This window comes from Tripterygium wilfordii, chromosome 1 (genome assembly GCF_013401445.1).
Source record: "Tripterygium wilfordii isolate XIE 37 chromosome 1, ASM1340144v1, whole genome shotgun sequence".
NCBI lineage: Eukaryota > Viridiplantae > Streptophyta > Magnoliopsida > Celastrales > Celastraceae > Tripterygium > Tripterygium wilfordii.
Genome location: NC_052232.1, coordinates 9,586,189 through 9,611,133, shown reverse-complemented (window position 1 = coordinate 9,611,133; position 24,945 = coordinate 9,586,189). Strand labels below are relative to the sequence as shown.

The following is a 24,945-nucleotide window of genomic DNA, read 5'->3' as shown; positions in this document are numbered from 1 at the left end:
CGTCGACTCCAATTATTATCGTTCATGTACTATCCATATATACTAGATCTGATCAACTGGCCATCCCACTTCCTCTACGTTCTTGAGAACCCATCTTTGTGTGTGTATATATATATATTTTTTTATATTTATATAGATCTGACTACAAACAGGGAAAAAAGATGCAGTAACATAACAACTAAGAAAAACCAAACATGCAATCCAGTTGTCGTCCACCTAATGTATATTATTATTTTTACATATAACATATTAAGTCGGTTGACAAAATCATAACATATCACATATATATCATATCAGCCAAGTTGATTTCTGGTTCTTGATCACTTGATGTTGATGTTTGGTTACTCTGTTAACGTAACCCAACCCTGGTTGAGTCCATCACTAACCCTGATTATTATATTATAATCAGCCGGAAAATTGCTTCACCGAGCAACCAACCGCCTGTGCCCAATGCCTCAACCTCGTCTTCACCGTCTGTGGATTCTCACCTTCAATTACACAAAATAAAAATCAGATTTTCTCGTTCTCCATACAGGGTGTTAGTGATTACAGAATAAGAAATTTAGGAGTTGTGTACCTGGACCGAAAATGGTGTGGGGGCTTCCGAGGGGAGACGGAGTATCGTACTCGGATGCCGTCGAGGAAAACGACGTCGTGTTCGACGATTTCGAAAGGGTATCTACGTACTGTTTGTTAACGGCGTAGTAGAGCCCTAGAGCGGGTAAAGTATCGGACAATCGTTGATCTATCTCCGGCGAGTCAAACCCGAAACCTAACTCGATACAAGCCTTGAGCTCATCGAGGTCCTCATCCGTGACGCTCTTGCTTCGCCGATTCTTGCTGTTTCCTTTCCGCTTGAGCCACGCCTCTTCGCGGTAAATGTCCGGAGACCATGAGTGCTGCTTATACAGCGACAACGGAGCTGGCAGATGCGTCTGTGGCTCATCCGATTGTTGTGGGGGTGGCGCGGGGTGGTGGTGCGGTTGGGACATGGAGTTTTTGGGTCCGAGCACAGCCCCGAAAAATGGGGTGTGCGGAGGTCGGGGGACCTCGCGCGCTGAGGCGCCGTGAAGCTCTATGGCTTTAGTTTTGCGGTTTTGGATGGATTGGTTGGAGAGAACGAAGGCTATATTGGCTGGGGAGGAGGTGGGGCCACACAACTTGGTTTTGGTTGGTCGGCGTCATCATGATCTGTATTTTCTTATTTTCTCATAAAAAAATATATTTAAAATATTAAATAAAACAGCTAGAATTTAGTCTGGTTGCATAAACATCTAATCCATGTGTTAAAAATTATATTTGGAGCCGTCTAGTTGGCTATAGTACGAAAATAATTGGATTCTGAAACATGCCACGTAAACCGGGCTAACTCGTCAATTCAGAAGTCTCCTCAGCCACTGACCACGGTAGAGCTTAGGACTCCAAGTCTCCAACCGAGGAAAGAATGCATAATAACCGGGGGAGAAAGCATCTCGGCAAGACCGAAATGCCCCCTCGACGTATTAGATACCGAGCATCTATCCTCTATAACTCGTGATGACCAAACATTTAAGGAAAATCAAGAGTCTAGAAGGAGATTGACTCCATATAGGAAAAGGAATCAAGATCAAATTCATCTTCATGTAAATATGCCTAACATCAAGGAAAAATATCACGGAAAATAGATATATTTTTTATCAAAATTAGAACTCATCCAACCCATATAATAGGGAACCTCCAGTTACATATAAATGTTAATGAAACCTGCACTTTACTAGCTACTAGAGAGATATTCGAACACTCTCCAATTGATAGCTTATTCACTTATGCATTAGAGAAGTCCTCTAATACGTCACCAAAACTGAACACTTTTTTTGAACGTTATCAATTATTTAGAGATTAAAATTACAAAAGAAAAAAAGTTATACTTTAAAAGAATTTTATTAAATTAATGAATTACATTTCTTGGAAGTTATTTAATTATTTCCTTGATTATCGGAGGAAATATTGAAAGTAAAAGGTGGGCAAAGCTTAGAACGTACTATAAACATTTTATTATATAATTTTGGTTGAATAAATTGTGCCGTACATAAATACGATTTATTATAAAATTGTCAATTTCTACTAAATTATTGTAAATCGCAAAATTGTTGAGCAAGGTTGGCCACCAAAAATGATTCATCATTGACATGGTTGTTTAAGAAAGAACCAGGACATTACATAGGCGCATGCAGACAAGTAGACAACCAATCATCTCTCTTGTTCCTAGTCATACATACATCAAATTGTTGGTCTAATTCCAACCAATCTAAGACCAGAGTTATAGTCTTTAAAGACTCCATTTCAAAGTTAATATGTGCGAAAGAATGACTCAGCTTCTCTTTGTCTTCTACGCAGAGTTGGCATGTTAAGATATTGCCTAGCTGCCAAGTCTCTTCATTTGAATACCAAGAATATACAATAAGGATGCCACCCTTCTTAAATTAAACAAGTGAATACCTCATCACCTTGCAACGTCATATCCAATATGGAATTATATTAAGCAAGAAATCTAAGTTTGATACTATGTTCTTGGAGAACAACTCCGACTCTCAAGTTCGTATGCTATCAATGGGGGAGTGTTCCGTGCTCAGAGCTCTCTCTATATCATGTAGCTATTAAGAGTGTAGGGTTCAAGATCCTTTACCTGGTGTTGAATGTCCCCTTTTATATAATTGGAGAGTTCTAGTTTTCGTAAAAATAGATCTATTCTCATTGGTTCTTAGGCGGATTTATAGTGAAGTGAATCTCATCATGATTCATTTCCTAAATGGAGTTGATACCGAGGAGAAGTACTCGGCTGGTACCAAAGGCATCTCCGTCTTGTTGAGATGCTCTCTCTTCAGTTATCGTGTCTTATGTGGGACTCTTCGGGTATCTTCTCCTCGGTTGGAGTCCTCGGCTTTACCTTAGTCGGTGGCCGAGGTACCTTCTCGATTGATGTGTTAGTTCAATATCTTGTGTCATGAGTCAAAATTCTAGTGGATGGCAATTTCAGCGTGGCAAATGAAATAGTAGCATATACATGAAGTGGTTCATGATGTCATAGGTCACCATGTATTGTGCTTATGCTTATTAATGTCTTGGCAATTTCCAAGCACTAGTAGCAGCAACAGTCGGCAGAACCCAATTAGTGGGGCGGCAAGTTTAAATTTAGCAGAAGCAATCACCTTCCCTTCATAATTATAAATAATTAGAGACGTTTTTTTTTTTTTTTTTTCTCTCTTCCACATTGTTATCAATGTTAGTACCCCACAATTGCATCATTAAATTGTGTATGAATAATGAAGAATGTCGTTGGAAGTTCAGCTGATTTTCTATTTGATTTTGGTTGAAGAATGTTGTCAACAATGACCAAATGTTATGGGCTCTCACGATGCCCTACCTGGGCAACAGGGTCGTTTCCTTCAACAAGACCCAACCTGGTCAAGAATTTAATATAAGAACGGTATCACTACATATCCATGATGAAATCATTCATAAGGGTACATAATCTATATGGAATGCTTACTAAGTAAGATGACATCACATCTTTTTACTTTTTATTTCTTCAACGCAACTTCAAAATATTTTGATCTTAAAATACATGTTAGATTTCAAAAAAAAAAAAAATTACATATTCGGATTCAGCATGTAAAACTCTTTTTAAAAACACTCATTATCGATAGGTTTAACCTGAGCGTTCTTAATTACATTGTATAAAAATCAGCAACACTTAAAATAATGTAATTACGTACAGAGAAGTGTAATAAGATATTGTTTTAGTCAAAAACCGTGTTAATCAGAAACAATGTAATAAAAGATTGTGTTAAAACAATGTAATTACCACATGATTATAAAAAGTTATGTATGAAAAATCCTATGAATATATATTATTTCCGATATTTGAATCTGCGATGATTATGTTCACTGGGCCTAGAGATATTGGCCAGGTATCAGAGACTCTTACCTAAGTGCCATTGTGATGATTCTTTAACTAGACTTCAAAATTTAATTGTTCATTGTTATTTTCATTCGGCTGTTTACTTTTCTTTGGGCTAAAACGCCAGCGATGGCCTTTTTTGTAATAGGGCTGTATTTGACATCTTGACTGGGCCATAAGGCCCATAACTTATACAAGTGAGGTAGGCTGTCCATATACAGAAAAGTCCTTGAAAAATATAGAAGCCCAAGCCCAAGCCTTTTAAATTGCTACACTTTTCATAAATATTTTGAGTTTATATGGAGTCTTTTCCTTGTTCTAAACTAATTAATACGGAGTCTATACAAAAGCTTTTAAAATTGTTTATTTATAATTGAATTTTGAAGGGGCGGGACTAAAGCTTATAAGTTATAACTATCCAGGTAGAAGTTGCTTCTAGCTTTATGTTGGTGGGCTTTATATTTTCCCTTCTGGTTTCAAATCGATTCACATTCGACTGCGAAAGAAAATCAAGAAATTGTTCTAAGCTCACCTTGTAATGCAAATGTTGAAATCCTCAACCCTAACACATTGAAGATATTATCCGCTCCGTGTCATAGGTTCACACAAATTTGTTTTTCATGAGCCGTCAATATTGACATTTATGCCCAAAAAACACGTCTCCAATGTGAGAGAAATTAAGTTTTGCTTAAAAACCATTCGTTAGAGTTATGATAGACCGATGTTGGAAAATAAGGTCATAACTCATATGTCATTGTTCTTATGCTGACAATAGTGACGCGCTCTTGTAATGGTAGACCACACTTGGATTAAAGGAATTCTTGAAACCGAAAGCTAGCTAGCTTCGCATTCTCTAATAAAAAATTCTTCCCTTTTGATAATCAATTATCAATTAGGGTTGCTAGCTAGCATTTTTTTAATTTCTTAAGCAATTAAGCAAAGAATCAACATCTTTTTGGGTATGAAATTCGAGTTAGGCTTTACCCACACATGATTCCTACAAAGCCTACCCAAATCAACTTTTGCTTTTCTTAGTACTATATAATTAAGTAGAATATTATTTAATGAAGCACATCGGGCGGCCTATCCCTCTTGGAATATTTTAGCATATTGTTAAAAGTATGATATTTAATACAAAGTGTATAAAATAAGAATATGAGTAGGTTAGATCGTTTTGTCCCTACAAAATGATTTGGTTCTCCTAAGCATGCATTGCAATTAGTATTTAGTCTTACAATATTTTATTTGTCTTCATAATCACCTCTACCAAGATCTTTATTAGCATCTAGATCTTACATTTTAATTAAGAAAAACTTATGACTAAATTGAAGAATGAAGATTGAAATTATGAAATTCAACTATTTGCGGACTAAATATTGTTTTAATTTCTCATTCTTTTTTTAACCGAGCACTACACCGGACAAATTTATCCTTTGAGCAGATAACACGAGTCTAAACTCGAGCACCAAAGAAGCTTTGGATGGGATGATGAATTTGACTATAATAACTCCTTGCAAATGCGGGAGGCTACAAGTTCAACTCTCACGCCCAACAGTTTCAACGTTATTTTCCACACGGACTTCGGCTCGGTCTTTCCTGCTGTTAGTACATGTAAAGCAGGCTAGGTTGGTGGTCTGAGTTTAGCATTGGCCTAGTTATATAATGAACATATTGGGTTGGAGAATTATAGAATATAAAAAAATGGGTCTAAACTCGGGCCATGAGGCAGCACACGCATAAATATTTCACCTGACGACAAGATAAGTTGAATAAAAAACCCTACGCATGACTACAAGGATATTGTTCCTAGCGATAATTAGTACTTCATATGGTATTGCTCTCACACGCACATAAATTTCTCATTCGAACAACACTTTTGTTGGCTTTTAAGATTATTTGAACACGTCCAATCATAATTCAACCAAACTTTATAAAAAATTTGTAACAACGTTCGCGGTGATAACTATACTTAACTTTATAGGTTAGGGACTTACTTTTTGTATAGATTGGTACTTGTTTTTTGCGATTTCTTTTTATAGGTTAGGGACTTACTTTTTCTATATGATCCATGCTATATATGTCTATAAGATATTATCAAATAAAGGTACAAAGAAGGCCACTCCTTAAAACATGCACATTCACACAAACCAAATTCATTGATTTCTCCACCGATCGGTTAAACCATAGAATACTTGTATGAGCTTTCAAAATAATTAAGAAGTGACAATGGCAACGTGCCATGCCATAGCTTTCGTCCTTACACATCTATCTTTAAACGTAATAGGATTTGATGGGTTGACTAATCACTGTTTAAGTTTAAGGGAACATAGGGTAAGATTTATAACCAAGCCAAGCAAGCAATATAGCCCACTACGTCCACTTGGGTGCATTTATATCAATAGATGATTTTGTTGGTCTAACATGGGTCACCACCTTGCCTTGTATTTTCAATGGAGAGTGGCCCATTGGTTCCACGATCACATAACAAACTTGGTGACTTAGATAGCTTGTGCTATGCTCGAGTGACCATCATGGTTGGTCCAAGCTCCCTCATCAAACCCTACAAGACTCTGATACTCCGAAGTCTCACAGATGAATCCAAACCTTGCTTTCTTGTCTATTTAAGTTGCTTCAATTTCTTCTGACATGTATATAGCAATAATGGTGGTAATAATATTGGGCCATATATATGTACTCACCCAAAAAGTCCAATAGATTAGACTTTCATTAGTGGAATGTGTGGTGTTGAAGTTACCTAGTAGTGGACATTGTGCTTTCTAAGCTAGGGCAAATGGGTTTTGTAATCCACATATCATATACTGTTATAAAACCGGTCCGAACCATCAAAGCAGTAAACAAAAAGAAGAACACAATGAATTACGTGGTTCGGTAAGATCGCTAAGTTAACAGAGTCTGCGATTATTTAATATAGGAATTCTAGTACATTTGACTGGGGTTTATACCATTATACACCAACTACCTAGGTATCCAAAACTACAATTATACCAAAGCTCCCCTCTCGCACAACTTTCCATTTCCTTAAAGTTTTTAGGTATTAGATATTTCTTTTAATATGAACCATTATTTAACATATGCAACCAGTGACTATAGAATTCAATCTAGTTAAAGTATTGTGTGCTTTGAACCCTCCACGAATCCGCACATTTATTTCAGAAAATACTTTCGTCTCCCCCACTCGAAAGTATTTCTTTTAATATGAACCATTATTTAACATTTGCAACCATTGACTGTAGAATTCAATCTAGCTAAAGTATTGTGTGCTTTGAACCCTCCTCGAATCTTCATATATCCCTTTAGTTTAGCATAGTGAGTACCCAAATTGTGAACAACCAAGATGGCTTCCAACTTTAAACTCACTCTTTGCATTAATAATAGACGGTGAAGTTCTAACTTCTCAACTGTATGTATCTTTCTGACTTTATGGAGCTCCCGATTAATTCATTCATGCCCGGGCAGTTCGTGATTACACTGAATCTTCACGAACTGCATGTTTCGATGTTTTCAACTTTTCCACAATATTTTTATAGGCTTTAACCTCTCTCAAGAATTAAAGGTAAACCGTTGCATTTGTTGTGAAACAGTTTCCTCACAGACAATCATAGATTATACAACAATATAGAGAAACAATAAAAAATATAAAGTGAGAAGAAGAACACAAGATTTACGAGGTTCGGCAATTTGCCTACGTCCTCAGGATTTGCAGTTGTTTTCAATTTGTAACCCTTATATATCAATTACCTAGGGCTCGACTACGCTCCCTTCTCGCTCAACTTTATCTTTCCCTTGAGCTTTCAGGTACTAGATAATACTTCTCATATGAGTCATTATTTTAACAGTATTCTCAATCTGAAATTTGGTAAGCAGAATTGAAAGATGTGATTATTATGTTAGAAACATTTTCTTGTTCCTTAATTAGCAACTTAATTAGGAAGAATGAAAAGTAAAGATGATCAAATTGGTGTTGGCTGATGATGATTAGTTTAGGTAAATGAAAAAGATGGTCTATCTTTCTTGAATGGAGCGGGTGAAAAAAAAAAAAAAAACCAGTTGAACGTTATAAAGATGCAACAACAATGTGCCACCATGATTGTCTGCTTCGCTTTATCTCCTCAGCTGTCAATAGATTCATCATATCTTATGGACCATTTAACATTAGTTTTTCATTTTTTTTACTTGACATAACCAACTAATTAACAAACAACTCCCCAACCAGATTAATTTTGTCGTTATCACAAGAATATTCACCGCCAAGAGACGTTGTGTGCAACAGTATTGGAGTTTTGTTATGGATCCGTTTGGGAGTGTTGTGTTTTGACCTCTTACGGTGACGTGATACGAGTTTCGAAACAATGGTAAGGTGAGATAAGTTGCGGGTGACAAAATGTATTTGTAGTGTCACTAGAAATAATGTGGCAAGGTGAGAGTAAAATTAGATGTTTTTCATTGATATCAATTAATTTTTGATGAATTTAATTTTGTAAAAATATAAATGGAAAGTAAAATTGGAAATTTTTTCATGTTTTATCGTAAAAAATGTGGCCAATCACGTTGCATGGAGAGCTGAAGTAGCTCCTTATAGTTTCAACTTCGAACTCACCACAGTGCGGTAATACCGTTCGCAACACTCTGACAACATTTTTTTTCCAAACGCGGTGCATTCACACAAAAAAGGGTACTTTTGGCAAGAACGCACCATATATATAGGTCATGACTAAGGGTGACAAAAAATGGGTTCTAGGTCAGATAAGTGCATGTGTTTACGAAATATTTATATATCCGAACCTTAATCCAGATTAATTTTAGACATACTTAATTGATCAAATCCGGAGTGATTTAAATACAAACAAGTAAATCAGACAATAACCTAACTCGGATTAGAGTCCAGACAAAATTTATGTGTTTAGACCCTGACTCGATTTTAAACTTGATAAAAATTAGTTTCGAAACTAATTTAATTCGGATTGGACAAATTCGATTCTTCCGATCGGATAAAGTTTCGATACTCCTAGTCATGACTGGATGACACCGGTCATTTTAAGCACCTCCAGGGGTACTATAAGAAAAACACAGAAAGAAAATCTCAGACAGTGGGGTCCACTCTGTAACAGCTTTATATTCCAAACGTTGCTTTACAGAACAAAAAAGAAAGCACTCTCACACTCCTCCTACTCCTCTTGTTTAGCTTTTCTCCATTTTCATACAAAAACTCTCTTTTCGATCATTTCATTTTCCAAACAGTCCCTAAAAGCTCTGTTTGGTCTTTTTCTCTCCACAAATTCAGTGACTTCACAAAATCTCCAGCCCACAATGGTCGACGTTGACCGGCGGATGACCGGTCTCAATCCCGCGCACGTCGCCGGACTCCGCCGCCTCTCTGCCAGAGCAGCTGCTCCATCGACTGCTTCCTCACTCCCTGTACGAAACGGCCTTGATTCCTTCTCTTCGCTGGCTACTAAGGTCATAAACCATTTGAGAGATTCAGGTATTCAGGTTCAACCTGGTCTGTCTGACGCGGAGTTCGCCCGTGCAGAGGCGGAGTTCGGATTCTCATTCCCTCCCGATCTTCGCGCCGTACTTTCCGCTGGTCTTCCTGTTGGTCCTGGATTCCCTGACTGGCGTGCTCCTGGTGCTCGCCTCCACCTTCGTGCGTCTTTTGATCTTCCTATCGCCGCCATATCGTTCCAAATTGCACGGAACACACTCTGGTCCAAATCGTGGGGCCCTAGACCATCAGGCCCGGAGAAAGCACTACGAGTTGCGAGAAATGCACTAAAGAGAGCGCCACTGTTGATACCAATTTTTAATCGTTGTTATATCCCCTGCAACCCTTCTTTAGCAGGAAACCCGATTTTCTACGTCGATGAGAACCGGATCTTCTGTTGTGGGTTGGATCTATCCGATTTCTTTGAGCGTGAATCCTTGTTTGGGAGCTCCGAGTCGGACCTACAAGTTCACATAAAGCAAAGATCCGTCAGTGAAAGATCGGCCTGTTCGTTATCAAATTTTTCTCGTAAAAGCCTTGATGCGGGTCTTGCTGGTGCAAGGACACCGAGATGGGTGGAGTTCTGGAGTGAAGCAGCGGTAGACAGGAGGCGGCGAAACTCGTCTTCATCATTTTCCTCATCGCCGGAGCGGTTCATTGATATGCCGAGGTCCGAGGCTCCAAAGTGGGTCGACGAGTATATCCAACAAATCGGGTCGGTTTTAAGAAATGGTGGGTGGGACGAATCGGACATATCGGATATGATCAACGTATCGGCATCCGGTTTTTTCGAGGGAGAGATGGTTTTGTTAGACAATCAAGCGGTAAGGGACGCGCTTCTTTTGAAAGCGGATCGGTTTTCGGATTCGCTCCGTAAAGCAGGGTGGAGCTCCGAGGAGGTATCGGATGTATTGGGATTCGATTTTCGACAGGAGAAGGAAAGGAAACCGGTTAAGAAGCTGTCGCCTGAGCTGGTAGAGAGAATTGGTAAACTGGCAGAATCGGTTTCCAGGTCATAAATGGGTTTCCGTTTTAGTTTTTCTTTTTTTGGGTCTCGGGGTTTTAAAGTATCTATTTTTGGGGCAAAGAATTTGAAAATACATGGGGAAACGCGTTGTACTATGAAACGGAGAGTATAGACAATAGATTACTAAAAATATTAAGAAAAGAATTTATAAAATCTCAAATTACATATTGAATTCATATATTTAACGACTTTTTATTAGTTGCTTCAGCTGTTTAACAGCTCAATTTTTGAACTTTTATTTGGGAGATTAAGATTTTTTTTAACCGATATATGTATAAACTCGGATATTGCATAAACTCGGATTGTTGTACAGAAATTTCTCACTTGGAGACGTGGTAAATTAATCGAAAGTTTAGCCACAAGTATATTTTTTTCTAGTGGGAATACTGAGATTAATAAACTATTATTGTTGGGTGTCTGAAAATGCTTAAAACTGGCTCAGGTTGCTGAATCGACAACCGTGCACGTGTGTTCTCTTTTTGGGTCCCACATTGGCAGCTGAGCTCCAATCAAAAATTGAGAGTGGGTGGGGTGGGGCCTGCCGCTGCTGGGGGACAGCATGCAATTGAAATTTGAAACGGTGTCGTTTAAGTAATCTCATAGACTCATACTGTAAGTTCGGAGTTTCTGGGAGAATAAAGTGGAAATCCAGCAGAATTAAGAATCCAATTTCACTACTTTTTAGAAGAAAAGTGCAAAGGTGAGAGAGAAGGAAATATTTCTACTTGTATTTCTTAGTTATAGGAGTAGGGATATATAGATAGAACTTTGAAGAAATTAAGGGGTGGTCAGTGACAGCGGTGGTTCCGTTCACACCTGATTCTTCAGTGTGGCAGTCGTTCTTTTAAGAGACACAACAAATAAAATAGGCGTGCGAGTGATTATCGGGTGTGAAAGTGGTATTTTTCTTAAGAGCAATGCCAGTCTCCAAAAATTTTGTTTCATTTTTAACACTCAATTTCACGTGGCACGTGCGATAATTAATGATTATGAACATAGATGTAGAGGCTCTCAAAACAGAAGTGATTTAGGGATCCCACTAAATCCCGATGACTGACATGATACTTTTTTGTTCAATCATCAAATTTGTGTACCTTTACATTTACATCAATCAAGGGATAAGATGAATTACTGGGATCCCTAACATTTTTACTCCCAAAATATTAAACACTTCATATGGAAGAATATTAAAAAAAGAGGTAAAAAATTTGTGGGGGAGGAAGCATACATACATATATATATTAGGTTAAAAACATCAAGGGTAGTTTTGGAAGTTTGGGTGGGGGGGTCCAATGGTACTTGGGTTTGGTTTGTCACATTTGGGGGATGCAATCTAAATGCAAGGCCCACATTGATACCTGATTTTTTTGGGGGGTACGTTTAGCGTTTAACATAGGGAGGAGTCTGGATTCAGTGAATTAGATTAATTATCATGATTTCATTCACCTTTCCTTACCTCTTTTTACTGGGTATTAGTGCATATATGTACTCATCCCATTTGGTAAATGATGACGATCCAGCATGAATCAATTTCATGGGGTGCGCGCGTGATGGTTAAAATTGGTTCATGTTGGTATTGGGTTTACGCACACTTTCTATTCACATTAACATCCTAATCATAGATTCAATGCAATGCAATGGAAACCCATAAATCGTAGGGCCAAATACGATCGACGTATTGATGGGTCTTAACATTAAGATATTGGGTATTTATTTCAGAAAATATTTTCGTCTCATGCACTATATACCCATGTGCAAGGGTTGGATTTCTTCTAATTTGTTTGATTTCATATAATGAATAATATTAATAATCTGGTAGAAAACACAATCATTTGAAGAGCGCATCCCAAGTAGGCAAAGTACATGCAATTAATTCTCCAACGGTTTCTGCCGCTACCGGATATTTTTGACCGTTACTTCTTTCCTTCACATGTCATTCCCACCGACTCTCTGTCACCAGCACATGCAAACAAAGTATCACAAAACTGTTGACATTTACCGTTGGAAAACTAGAAAATGTTAAAAGCTAAATGGGCCCAATCAGATTAAACTAGTAAAGGTATGGGCCTAAGCCTGCTGGCTACTTCTCTACTGGTCTTGTCTACTTTTTTCGAGGCAATCTGAGGAGTGTTTTCTCTCTCAGACTATGGAGTCTGGAGTCTGGACCAACCTAACCTAACCTAACCTAACACAACAACAGCCTCTATTGGGTCCTCGTCGTTTTCTAATCAATAGTCATACAAGCTGACAATTCACATTCTAAAAGCTTTCAATTGTGTGGATCAAAGACTACTTGATAATAGAGATAGAGATTGATGTATATATATAGGTTTGTACCTTGTCTAGTTGAGAGTAAAGATGGCCTAGCTTGTGCTGCTTTTGTCAAACAAAAGGAGACAGTGCCACTTGATGTGGGTTTCTCATGCTGGATAGTATTGAATTCAAGTTGGGAGATTGTCAAGAAACTGTGATAATGACCACACTTTTTACAATTATAAGGGCCAGGACAGGACACTATAGATTACTGTAACTAAATTGTTAGGTACATTATCCATTGTCAATGGTATCGTTTCATATTTATTGCTCTTACTGTGTTTGCATGTCTTTCCGGATAGGAAAACAATCTCTCAGTAATGGCAAGACAAAGACTAGGTATTTCTGCCTTTTGTGATAGGGGGGATTGGATGACTGACATGAATGCAACTGTAATTGGATGGGATGATGATCTTTAAGACTTTCATGGACAATCATGTGTTCAGGTAGGTATTCTTCTGAAATGAATGGAAGTTGCCATAATAACTTCAAGCAAGGACAAAACTTTGTCCACTATGATCCTGTATTTCTATAGACAAGGTAAATGTTGCTTCTCCAAATGACTTCTGTACAGATGCTTCTGAACTCTCATAAATAATCTTCCACAAAAGAGAAGAATATGGTGATGTTCTATCTCCTTAACTCGAAACACCGCCCAAATAATCATTTAGAGTGTGTTTGGATTGAGGGGTTTGGGGGAATGGAAGAGAAGGGAGAGGGATGGAAGAGAAGGGAAGAGAATGGAATGGAGAACACATTTCCTTCCCAGTTAAACTTCAGAGGCAATGGAAGTTTTGAAAGACTAGCCTTTGTTATCTCAGTATGGCCTGAATCTCAAGTCTCCCCTAGAAGGCCTTCCACTAGGCATTCCATTACCCCCACACTGCAAAAAAAAAACGATTCATTACTTAGCATACAGATGGAAAGATTGCATTGATATTTCACATTCAGAGTACACAACCATGGAAATGCTTTACATCAATACATTTTCTCTTCCTCGTCTAAAACACCAAGAAATTCAACTGATATTTATAACTACACTCACATCATCAAATTCCATGCTTCCATACATCCTGCCAAAGGTACGCATGGGACCACCATAACCCCCACAAGATTCAGGAACATTCATCATGAAATTTTCACTGGGACCAGTGTCTCCAACAGGTGTGGCAGAATCGAGTGCAACCTGCATGAAAAATCCATGAACGTCATTTTTGGGGAGGCATTCCAATTTCATCAATTGTTTTCTTCCACTGGAATCCATCATACAGCATTCACATGTCATAATTGACAAGGGGAAGAAAAGAAGAGAAAAATCAGCGGACAATGATACTGTAAGAGTGTCATGAAGCGGGTCAAGAAGGGTACCGGCAATGACAGGGGTAACGGCCAAGGTACATAACCTCATCCTCTATCACAAAAATCCGTTTCTGTAGTTTGAAGTTTGAACATTGTGCTGCATAGATCACAATGAAACAATAGTAATATTGAACCAATTGCTTCTAACTAAAAACTTCCATAAAGAAAACTTTCTTTTTCATGATTCTGCAGACAAAAATTGAACCAGGCATTTCTATAAGTAAACAAACTATCCTGACATTGAACTAAGCTAACAAATTTTATCCTTCATCTAAATTCTTATCTCATCTAATTGAAATTAGTCCACACTCCATTTAACAAAGTCAGTAACTAGTTAAGCTTAACTCATTTAAGTTCTAAATCAATAGCATCAGTACAACGTTTATTACTATTATTTTTTTAAAAAAGATGGTCTATTACTAATTATCTGAAATGTATATTCTGTTCTTTTTACTAGAAAAACAATTGGTCATGATCAACAAACATTTAACTTTGCTACAGAAAAAGCAAAAGGAAGAAAATCCTTCATTTTACCGGCTGTCCTAAAATCTCATGAGATCTTCGAGACACACGATCTGCTACGACTTCTTCTGCAAATGTTACAAATCCAAAACCTCTGTGACCAGCTTTCAGGGATCCTACAGAGAGAAGCATTCAGAATTTCAGATGTTCATAACACGCATCAGAGATCTTTGAGACACACGATCTGCTACGACTTCTTCTGCAAATGTTACAAATCCAAAACCTCTGTGACCAGCTTTCCTAGGATCCTACAGAGAAAAGCATTCAGAATTTCAGATGTTCATAACACGCATCAGATTGATTAATTTATACACTACACACAACTGCTGTCCCACCTTGGATACATAAACATCTATTATACGGCCAAATCTACCAAAATACTGGTGAAGGTCTTCAGTGGTTGCCTCAGGAGGAAGTCTGCCAACAAAGATCTTTTTACTACTCATTCCTCGAGAAGATTCTCCTATCCAACAGAAGAAGAAAAAATGAGAATGATTGGCTGTTTAATAGCGCTCCGGTTAGTGCACAAGTAAAAGATCGGTGATAAAACTTACTTCCAAAAACAAACCTGGATGATCATATAAGGTAGGAGCATCAAGTGCTGCATACCTAGTTGCTGCAGATAAATAAGCGTTGTCTGCCCCATATCCTCCCTGTGACATTCTGCTTACAGGCCGGAAGTCATCTTCCTAAAAAAAATAATATTACGTAATGTATAGATGAAATCAAGTTCAGCATCCACAAACTTAAAAATGTTAAACATATAATTGAATAAAAACAAAAGATAAAATGACTCAGATGATATTTTAGCCTAAATAACTTGATGCAATTGTAACCCCGGGTTAACTAACCCCCGGGGAGAAAGGACTTTCATCGAGTAAGTAATAATTTAGACCAATCAAAGAAAAAAAAAGTTATGAAGTGATAACTTGCCTTAGGTGTTGCCCGCTCAACGACAACAGTTGAGCCTCCCAATTCGTGAGTGTCAGACATCAAATTATTGACGGATTCTGAAAAAAAGGACAAATGTTCAATGCCTCTGACCTCCCTTTTCGTATAGAAAATTAATAACAGCCGAAGAAGTTAGCAGCCACACTGTCCAGAATCCAGTATCGCAATACTGGGAGAAATTTTTGCAACCAGAATGACAAAGAAAACCCAACTACAGTGCCATTAGCTTGTATGAAACCAGGTTTGACCAAAATTTGAAAACAAGGCATGCTTACACAAGCAAAATCAAGGCAGACGATAAAAAGATCATGATATTTCTTTATTAAAAAAAGTTAAAATCCGATGTTTGCTGATTCGCTCCAATTTCCAAACAGTTAAATCTCATACCTAAATTCTCCAAGCCACTAGTAAGTAATAAATAATAACGTCATCAACACCACTAAGCTTATGCACTGCTTTACTCGAGTTCTACGTCTTCCTCAGGACAGCATGGGAAAAAAACATTCAATAGGGGAAAGAAAATTAATCTATTTAATGTTAATTTGAAAGGAAACATAGGGCTAACACTTTCGCCTCACTTGCAAAATTTATGAAACTCGTTTCAGGTCCTTCATTCTCAACTCCTACTGGACACAACGTTCAACAGAAACTTTTGAGAGAAAGTCACAATTTTTTTTCTTCACAAAAACACAAAGAAAGTAATTATTTTTTGCGTGTGCTTGTGCCTGCTCGTATGTGTTGGTGTGGAGGGAAGGAGGATAAATAGTTCTGTGAATTCCACATGTGCTTCGAGCCATTAACTATGAAGCCCACAAAAAAATGTACAAGGAAATATAAAAAATCTCATCTTCATTGCAATGCAATCCTCCAAGTCCCTGAATTTGCCCATGTATTTCCTCAAGCCATCATAATCAACATCCCATGGAATACCCACAACCTATAAATGCGACTAAAGTATATCAAAGCCAGAGCACTTGAAAAAATCTATCAAAAACGAAAAAAAAAAATCCAGAGAGTCACAAACTAACCACCAGCTTTCGCTCCATAGGGAATTCTGATATTTCAAGCTACAGAAGGCACCGAAAGACGCAGAGTGAAAGCCCAACACTCAAAAGAAAAACATTGCTCTCAGCCCTTGACGCTAGCTCTCTCGGCTCTCGCGAACTCACCACAACACTCTCTCTTAAATCTCTCTCACACTCCTCTTTGCTCTCGGCACACAACAAGCACACCTCTTTCTCACACACAAACATCATCATCGTCGTCGCCATTATCTTCATCGAATACCAAGTCAAACCCACCATTTTCCTCCACTGAATTCTAAGCAATTATATTCAATTTTTTTTGCTACTCAGATAAAATTAGAGATTATTAGAAAGATAAAACAAAATTTGGGAGATTTACACGCTCACTGACCTCTGAATCACTGGGATTTTCAAAACCCTAACTTTTCGATCTCCCTCTCTCTCTCTCTCACCGTTATAGGTTCTCTCTTTCGCTCGCTCCCTCCCGCTCTGAACCAACTGGTATTGCGTCCCCTCCGCCTGTAAGATGGGCTCTGCTGGTTTATAGGGGAACGTAAAACGATCAGCTCATTAGGAGAGACTCCACGTCACTTTTCCAAAACTGCCTATAATGTTTTTTATTTTTTTAAAGTGGAAGGATAACAGGCCGGTGATACCAGGGCCCAAACGATTTTGCAAGATGGGCTATAACTAACGTAGCCGGAAACAGGCCGTTGTTACCAGGGCCCAACAATATTGCTCCATGGGCTATAACTAAATGGAGTGTGGACATTGGACAATGAGCCTCCATTTAGTAGGGGTGTACACCGGGCCTCCAAACCCGGACCGACCTGACACTTACCGGGGAAAAAAACTTCAGATCCAATGGATTTCGACGACGGTTCTCCATACCACCGTAACCGTTGGACTCCCCTCATTGAAGTACACAATGTCCAACCAAGTACGGCCCAAAACGGCCATCGGATATGGTCGTTTTAAAACAATAGCATTGACCAGTAACATTGGTCGGTCAGTGTTACTATTTGGGAAAAAAACTTCAGATCCAGTCGATTTCGAAGACAATTCGCAACACCACCATCACCATTAGACTCCCCTTATAGAGACGCATTATGCCCATTCATATTTGGACCAAAACGACAGTCATAAAAAGAGATGAGAGAGAGAAAGATGTAGCAAAGAGAGAGATGTAGTAAGGAGAGAGAGAGAGAGAGAGATGGTAGGAGAGAAAAAGTTGTTGTGATGAGAGAAAGTTGCTGTGATAAGAGAGAGATGCAGTAGAGAGAGAAATGTAGTGAGATAAGAGAGAGATGTAGCATATAAAGAAAATAGCAAGAGAGAAATCATATTAGATCTAATCATCTTTTAAAAAAAGACAAAAAATGAATCATATAAAATTTAAATAATTTAAATATTATAAAAAATAAAAATAGACTTATGTGGGATACAATTTTTTAGAATGAACCTAAATATTCAATAATTTTAAAAATGATATTAATATGTCATTTTCCATTCAATAATTCACCCAACTCCATTGTGGAACTCACCATGTCGTTATCAATATTTGAATGCTGTAGGTTTTAATCAACACCTTCATTTATTTACCCAATCATTGATATGAATTCGTTACTTGACAAATTTTATGATCAGATTAACGTCGCTATTGAAATTTAAAAAAAAAAAAGAAAAAGAAAAGAAAACCAAGAAATCATACTGTTCTATCATTGATTAAAGCTTTTAGTGCATGCATTTACTATCCCTTGCATGGCAGGTGGTAGTTATCCCGTTATCATTAGATTCGTTTTCCCCATTCATTTCATTCATGAATCATACATTCATCACCGCCTACTCTCTCATATACAAATTCTCTCGTTCCTCCTCACCACCACACCGTTATCTCTACGTTGAACATATTCATAACATCTTAAACGATTTTCTCGTAACTTATCTTCAATAAGTGTTACTCCTACCTTAAATATAATAATATCATTTTTTTTTTATCTTTTCTTTCCTAGTGTGGTCATATATCCAAAGAGACATTCACATTTTTACTACATGCATTTTTTTAATATGTTCTCTCTTGATAACCCAATACTCGAAACCATACATCATTGCAGATCGTATGGCTAACCTATATAATTTTCCATTCAACCTTAAAGGGAATCAATACATTTTGGGGTCTCAAACATTATTCGCCCAAAACCCATTGGATCGTCGATAATTTACTCGTTTGGCATGTGGGTGGTTTGGGGCACGACGAACGTGCATGATAATGGACGAACATGCTAAGGCCGTGGCAAGGTGACCGGATCTCATCCGCATGATTCCAGCCGAGAAGACTAAGACTAGTGGGGGGGAAAAAAACTACGGCATTCACTTTCAAGGAGATTTTTAAATGTAATATTATGTGGCATCCCATGTATAGATTTGAAGGCTATTTATTTATATTCATTATCAATAACAAATCACAATTACCGAAGGAAAAAAAGAAAAGAGTTTTTTTATTACTGAATTGTCGAGTGTAACTTGACACAAAAAATTATAATACATAACTAGAGGTTGAAAGGTCATAATAGTGACACGAAAGCTCCGTTTGATATAATTTATTTTCTGTCAAAATAAATTAGTTTATAAACTATGAAAAATAAACTTGATTATAAGTTATGAAATAAACTAGTTTATAAGTTCTGAAAAGTTCTTTTACGTTTAGTTTAAAAGAAAAATAAAAAATTACACAAAAATATAATAACTGTATAATTAAATCACTCATTGTAGTTTACTATTTTATAATTTTTTGGTAAATTTCATTTATTTTTATTATTAAATTTAATTATAAGTCCAAACTTATAAATTATAAGATATTTTTATATAAAAAAATTGAAATAAATATTTAAATTTTTTATAATATTATATCAATAAAAACAAAGATGGAAGAAAAAAATATGAAATAAGCTTCAATTTTGAAGTTTATTTTGTAATTGAAGTTTATTTTTTAAAAACGTTTTGGAGTTCATAAATAAACATTTCTAGAGTGTACAACTTTTCTCACAATAAATTGTACCAAACAGCCGCCGAGTGAGGTTGACTTATGCTCCGTTTGTTGGGCAAAGAATCGCTTCTTGGAAAACTTTTTTCATAGGGTGTTTGTTTGCAGGAAAATATTATAAGTACAAGAAAATGTATACAAGTCGAATAAAAAAACTAATTAACATAAGGACCGGAAAATGACATCCTTTCTCCTTCTCCGGACGTTGTTTCTCTCTCTCTCTCTCTATATATATATATATATATAGTATGTTTTTTTTTATAGCTACACCATCTCTCTTTATATCTTGAAAAATATCTTTTACATCTGTAGATGTATTTCTCTCTCAATTTACAATGATATATATCTGATATATAATATATACATGCGCATGCATACAATATCAATGCAGCACGACACACGCACGCCACGAGCCCAAGCGAAGGGTGGCAATCCACAAAGTCTGAGCAGGCCCACACCAGAGGGAACTGGCAAACCAGCTCAGCCCAAACAACAACCGCCAAAGCCCAACTGACACCCATGCGAGTATGGGCCGGCTGTAACCAAGGCCCAGAGGGCAAATCCCCATGAAAACCTTGGCTACTAGAGTAAGGATTGCTCCTTACTATATACTGTGGTTTGAACCTATTCTTACCCGATGTGGGATTCCGCGTCATACTTAGTGTTGCTGCTACACACTTAGCTGCTGATGCTGTGAATATAAAGGCTGAAGTTCAAGAGAAGCTAGCCAAAACTAATTCCAGGTACAAAGCTGCTGCTGATAAACGTAGGAGAGTTAAACTTTTTAATGTAGGAGATGATGTGATGATATTTTTGCGGAAGGAACGATTCCCTGCTGGTCGATATAGTAAGTTACAGCCACGCAAGTATGGACCTTACAAGATCCTAAAGAAAATTAATGATAATGCTTATGTAGTAGACTTACCTGCCTCCATGGGAATTTCTTCAACTTTTAATGTGGCGGATCTGCACGAATATGTTGCTGATGGGGCACTGATAGGTATGATAATACCTATTGTTTTTGGTAGAAATATCCCCCTCTTAAGCTTTCTTTTGATAAATAATGAGTGTATTTATGTGTTGATTTGTATTTTGATAGGTTGATTGCGGTTTGGATGAAAAGCGACGGAAAAAGGGCTGAATTGAAGAAAATGTCCACCGACCTTCGTGTGTTCAAATAGTCATAACTTTCTGTCACGTTATTGGAATCGAGCGCAACAAAAGGCATTGGAAACTAGACATCTCAAGCTTTCCGTAGAATCTAAAATCATGCAAATCGGAGGTCATATGGAGAAGTTATGGTCATTTGAATCATGTGCCTAGGGGTAACGCGCCTAGGCGTGGAGCGCCTAGGCGCACAAATTGTGCACGCCCAGGATCACTCCTGCACGCCCAGCCAGAGAGTTGGACTTGAATTTGAAGTTGTGCACGCCTAGGATTGCGCCTAGGCGTGCGCCTAGGCGTGTGCCTAGGCGTGGTGCGCCTAGGCGTGAAAACAACGCGCCTAGGCGCAAAAAGCAATTTTCTGGGGTGTTTTAAGTCGCGATTTGTCCGAGCTGCGGGGACTTTTGGACCTAAAACTGATTTTCTGGAGAGCGAAACCAGAGGGGGAAGGCGACTCTTGGAGCTAGGAGGAGAGATTCTTCAGCTCAACTTGGATTTACTCAACTAATTGGGTTTATTCATGATTTTCTCATCTCTCCTCTTGTGTTTTTCTCTCATTATGTGTAACTAAACTTCTTTTGCCAAGGCTAGGTTGAAGCCTTGGGTTTGATGACTTTGTTTATGACTTGATTTACATATATATGAGTTGATTTGGGTATAAATCTTGTGTTTCTATGTTTGATTGCAATTTCTTCATGCTTGTAGTGTTTGGCCAACACTTTAGGTTTTTGGATGAAATTGTTTGGAGAATTTGCTTAGACAATAATATGTCAAGTAGATTATGCTTCTTGAAACATTTGATTAGGAATGTGTCTCCCTTTAATTAGGTGACAATTTGTATGAATTCTAATCTCCATAGAACTCCATGAATTCCTATGCATGTTTAGACCAATAAGATGGCTAGAATGTATTTAGGAATATCCGACCTAGACCAATAAGATGGCTAGTAATCGATTTTAGGGAGATTTGGCTTAAGTGCGCTAAAACCGACTTAGGTACGGATTCGTTATGCCCGAATTAGCAAATATGTGTGTGAATTTGTGTCATTGCAAGTCATTTCCCAAGGGGGATTCCAAAGCCTTGGTGTTCATCTCATTCATCTCACTTGCATTAGTTGCATCTTTATTCTAAGAAAATACCAAAAACACTTTGCTATTTGCTTGTCTTAGTTTAATTACCCAACCAAACAATCTTGAGTTGAACTTTACTTTTGTTTGCATTGTCCATACGTACATACAAATATACATTTGGATTAGATATAACACCATCCCTGTGGATTCGACCCTTGCTCATCATTGTGCTGTAGTCGCCGACTAGTACACTTGCTAGTAAGGTTAATTTAGACCCAACAGGCACTGTACCCTGAAGATGAATCGAGGACGAGTTCTTTTGAAGAGGGAGAGACTGATGTAGATCATTTGACTAGAAATTTGACGATCAACTGGTTGCTCAAGGGAAGAAAAAGCTTAAGAGGAGAATCTGAATTGTCACTCACTGTTTTGCTGTGTGGTTTGAGTCAGTTTATTGTCTAAAGGGTTAATTTACCATATTACTATTTAGTTAAGGCTATGTGTGTCTTTTTCTTTGTTGCTCTAGGGTTAATTGTATTAGGGCTCTCTGCAGCCGCAAACTTCTCACTTTTTTTTGGCTGATTATCTTTTATGAAATACTCTGATTTTTCAGAGAGAAATTCTTCTCTTGTTTTGTTTTGAGGGTGAACGTGTGGATCCCTCTGTTTCAATATCTGTTACTGCATCAGTTGGTATCGGAGCCAGGTTCGTCCCGTGGACTCGGGAGGCCCCCATCCGTGGACTCGGGTGGGTTTGTTGGCAGTACGGTCGCACGTGGACGCGCGAGTTCTAAGTGGGGAAGTATGATGCGGAATCTCACATCGGGTAAGAATAGGTTCAAACCACAGTATATAGTAAGGAGCAATCCTTACTCTAGTAGCCAAGGTTTTCAGGGGGATTTGCCCTCTGGGCCTTGGTTACAGCCGGCCCATGCTCGCATGGGTGTCGGTTGGGCTTTGGCGGCTGTTGTTTGGGCTGGGCTGGTTTGCCAGTTCCCTCTGGTGTGGGCCTGCTCAGACTTTGTGGATTGCCACCCTTCGCTTGGGCTCGTGGCGTGCGTGTGTCGTGCTGCATCAAATATACATATATATATATATATATATATTTTATATCCTCATGTATTATATATCCTTCTATATATAAACACATTAATAAATAAATAAATAAATAAATATATAAACAGATTATATCATTATATCTCAAATTTATGTTTTCCATCAAACAAACAATAAAAAATATTAGCAATTATTTTATCCAAACACTAAAAATTGGTTGTTTTATCATGATATACATTTTTCGTGAGAGGTTAATTTTCCTCAAAACAAATGAAGCATTAGTCAGCGTTTGGAAAACAAAAAAAATTAGTGCGATTAAATGCAAGGTATGGCTATCAACTTCAAATATGTCATAATTTGATTGCAGTAGAAGTTGGTAGATTGGTAGGCATTTATGAATAAGATGATAAAAAGATAATGCTTGAGACATCAAAAAAAGACCACCAAAAGACGCTCATTTAATATGAAGTGTTGGATGTGAAGTGAGCTCTACATATGTGTCTTTAATTAATAATTATTTTAATGTCACGTAGATTTAGGAAACTTTTGGAGGGCTCTAGCTTTCTCCTAATAAAAAACATGCATGCCCCAGTTACCCATCTCTCATAAATAAGCCTCGTGGAGGTAGTGGAGGGGGTTTCTCATGAGCTCGCATTCAAGTGTATCTCTGCTCTGCTAGCTGTAACGTGTCTAGCCAGCCTTGTTCATTATGGAATATGGACGTTCCATATTATTATAAATATATATATCAACATGGCTTTTTACGACTGAATGATCAAAGTATTTGTAAGTTGACATGCTGCTAAGGAATCCAAAAGCCAAATCTAGATATCTTGATTCTTTATGGAATAAATTTGTTGTTAAATCTAAGGAACAAATAGGATCATTATTCATTACCAGTTGGACAGCTCAGAAGATTATGAAACTAAACATGAAGTCCGCAAAAGAAGCATAGTTGATATTGAATCATTCATTCACCCAAGATCGATCACGTCTCAAAAGTCAACATTTTGCAAGGATATATATGAAGGATATATTAGGAAATATCACAACAATTGGAATCTCAATTATCCCTTCTGATGAATTATACGTGTAAGATTTCATGTAAATCATGTGAAAACCCACGAATTCACTTAAATCATGTGTATCCAACTTAGCATCTGGAATACCAATTGTTAAGAAGTACTTTATCATTTTCTATTAGAGTCTCAGATAGCCCTTATTGAGCATCCACATCTCTATGAATCATGTATGAACACCAACATTTCTAACAAGACTACATAGTAATTTTTATTTCAAATTCAATTTTAGAGAGACTGAAATTATGCAATAGCATTGTATTTTAAGCGTTTAATAATGACACACAAATTTGTCTCTAATCCTTTTACTAAACTTATTTTGAACATTAATTTAGGTTGATTGATAGCAACATAGGCAAATAAATCAAAGGTAATGGACAATCTAATTACTTGAAAGATAGAGAATATAACATTAATTTGATGTACATCAAATAGAGTACCCATTCCCGACAAAATAACTAAAGATTAATTGAAATCCTTTTCAACGAAATTATATAAAAATATCTTTAGCACCAAACTCATGCTAAACTTTGAAATCAATTTGTCAAAGTTTGAGTTGGAAACTTTGATTTCATGATGAGCTGTCCTCATTTATTATTGCAATTTGCAAGCCAGCAAAGAGATCGAGTGAGATAGATTTCTTCATTTCAAATGAAGATTTCAGAATATATAGCTCTATATGTATGTATATATATTCAAATACTAATTGCCGATATAATCTAATCAGTATTCAGTAGAGTAGCTGACATTATTACTAATTATAAAATGACCCATAAAAATTAATGAACGTCATTGAACAAATTACTGATATTGATTTGAGTCTAATTTGGGGATGCGAGGCAACTCTAGAATTCCTGAGATTTTACAATTCTAATCCAATGATAGAAAATAAGT

At 37.3% G+C, this 24,945-nt stretch overlaps 3 protein-coding genes across 4 annotated transcripts; 1 reads left to right on the top strand and 2 right to left on the bottom strand.

Moving 5' to 3' along the window:
- Positions 1 to 151: 151 nt before the first annotated feature.
- LOC120000024 lies at positions 152 to 1,107 on the bottom strand. The gene is made up of 2 exons (XM_038847897.1): positions 578 to 1,107; positions 152 to 488 (listed from the first exon to the last, which is right to left on the bottom strand). Exons 1-2 carry the CDS (start codon positions 990 to 992, stop codon positions 406 to 408), a joined length of 498 nt encoding a protein of 165 aa, XP_038703825.1. The 5' UTR covers positions 993 to 1,107; the 3' UTR covers positions 152 to 405.
- A 7,965-nt stretch (positions 1,108 to 9,072) lies between these two features.
- On the top strand, positions 9,073 to 10,668 carry LOC119985880. Its single transcript, XM_038830372.1, has one exon. The coding sequence runs from the start codon at positions 9,269 to 9,271 to the stop codon at positions 10,460 to 10,462; it is 1,194 nt and encodes a 397-aa protein (XP_038686300.1). The 5' UTR covers positions 9,073 to 9,268; the 3' UTR covers positions 10,463 to 10,668.
- Positions 10,669 to 13,168: 2,500 nt separating this feature from the next.
- LOC119990671 (RNA-binding protein Musashi homolog Rbp6-like) lies at positions 13,169 to 17,198 on the bottom strand. 2 transcript variants are annotated; one of them, XM_038836826.1, is made up of 8 exons: positions 17,032 to 17,198; positions 15,598 to 15,674; positions 15,233 to 15,353; positions 15,000 to 15,127; positions 14,677 to 14,912; positions 14,152 to 14,239; positions 13,829 to 13,969; positions 13,169 to 13,666 (listed from the first exon to the last, which is right to left on the bottom strand). In XM_038836826.1, the coding sequence occupies exons 2-5, from the start codon at positions 15,655 to 15,657 to the stop codon at positions 14,805 to 14,807; spliced, it is 417 nt and encodes a 138-aa protein (XP_038692754.1). In that variant the 5' UTR covers positions 15,658 to 15,674; positions 17,032 to 17,198; the 3' UTR covers positions 13,169 to 13,666; positions 13,829 to 13,969; positions 14,152 to 14,239; positions 14,677 to 14,804. The 2 variants fall into 2 exon arrangements, with proteins under 2 accessions (XP_038692754.1, XP_038692676.1); XM_038836748.1 differs by having other exon boundaries at positions 13,174 to 13,666; positions 16,644 to 17,198.
- Positions 17,199 to 24,945: the final 7,747 nt, after the last annotated feature.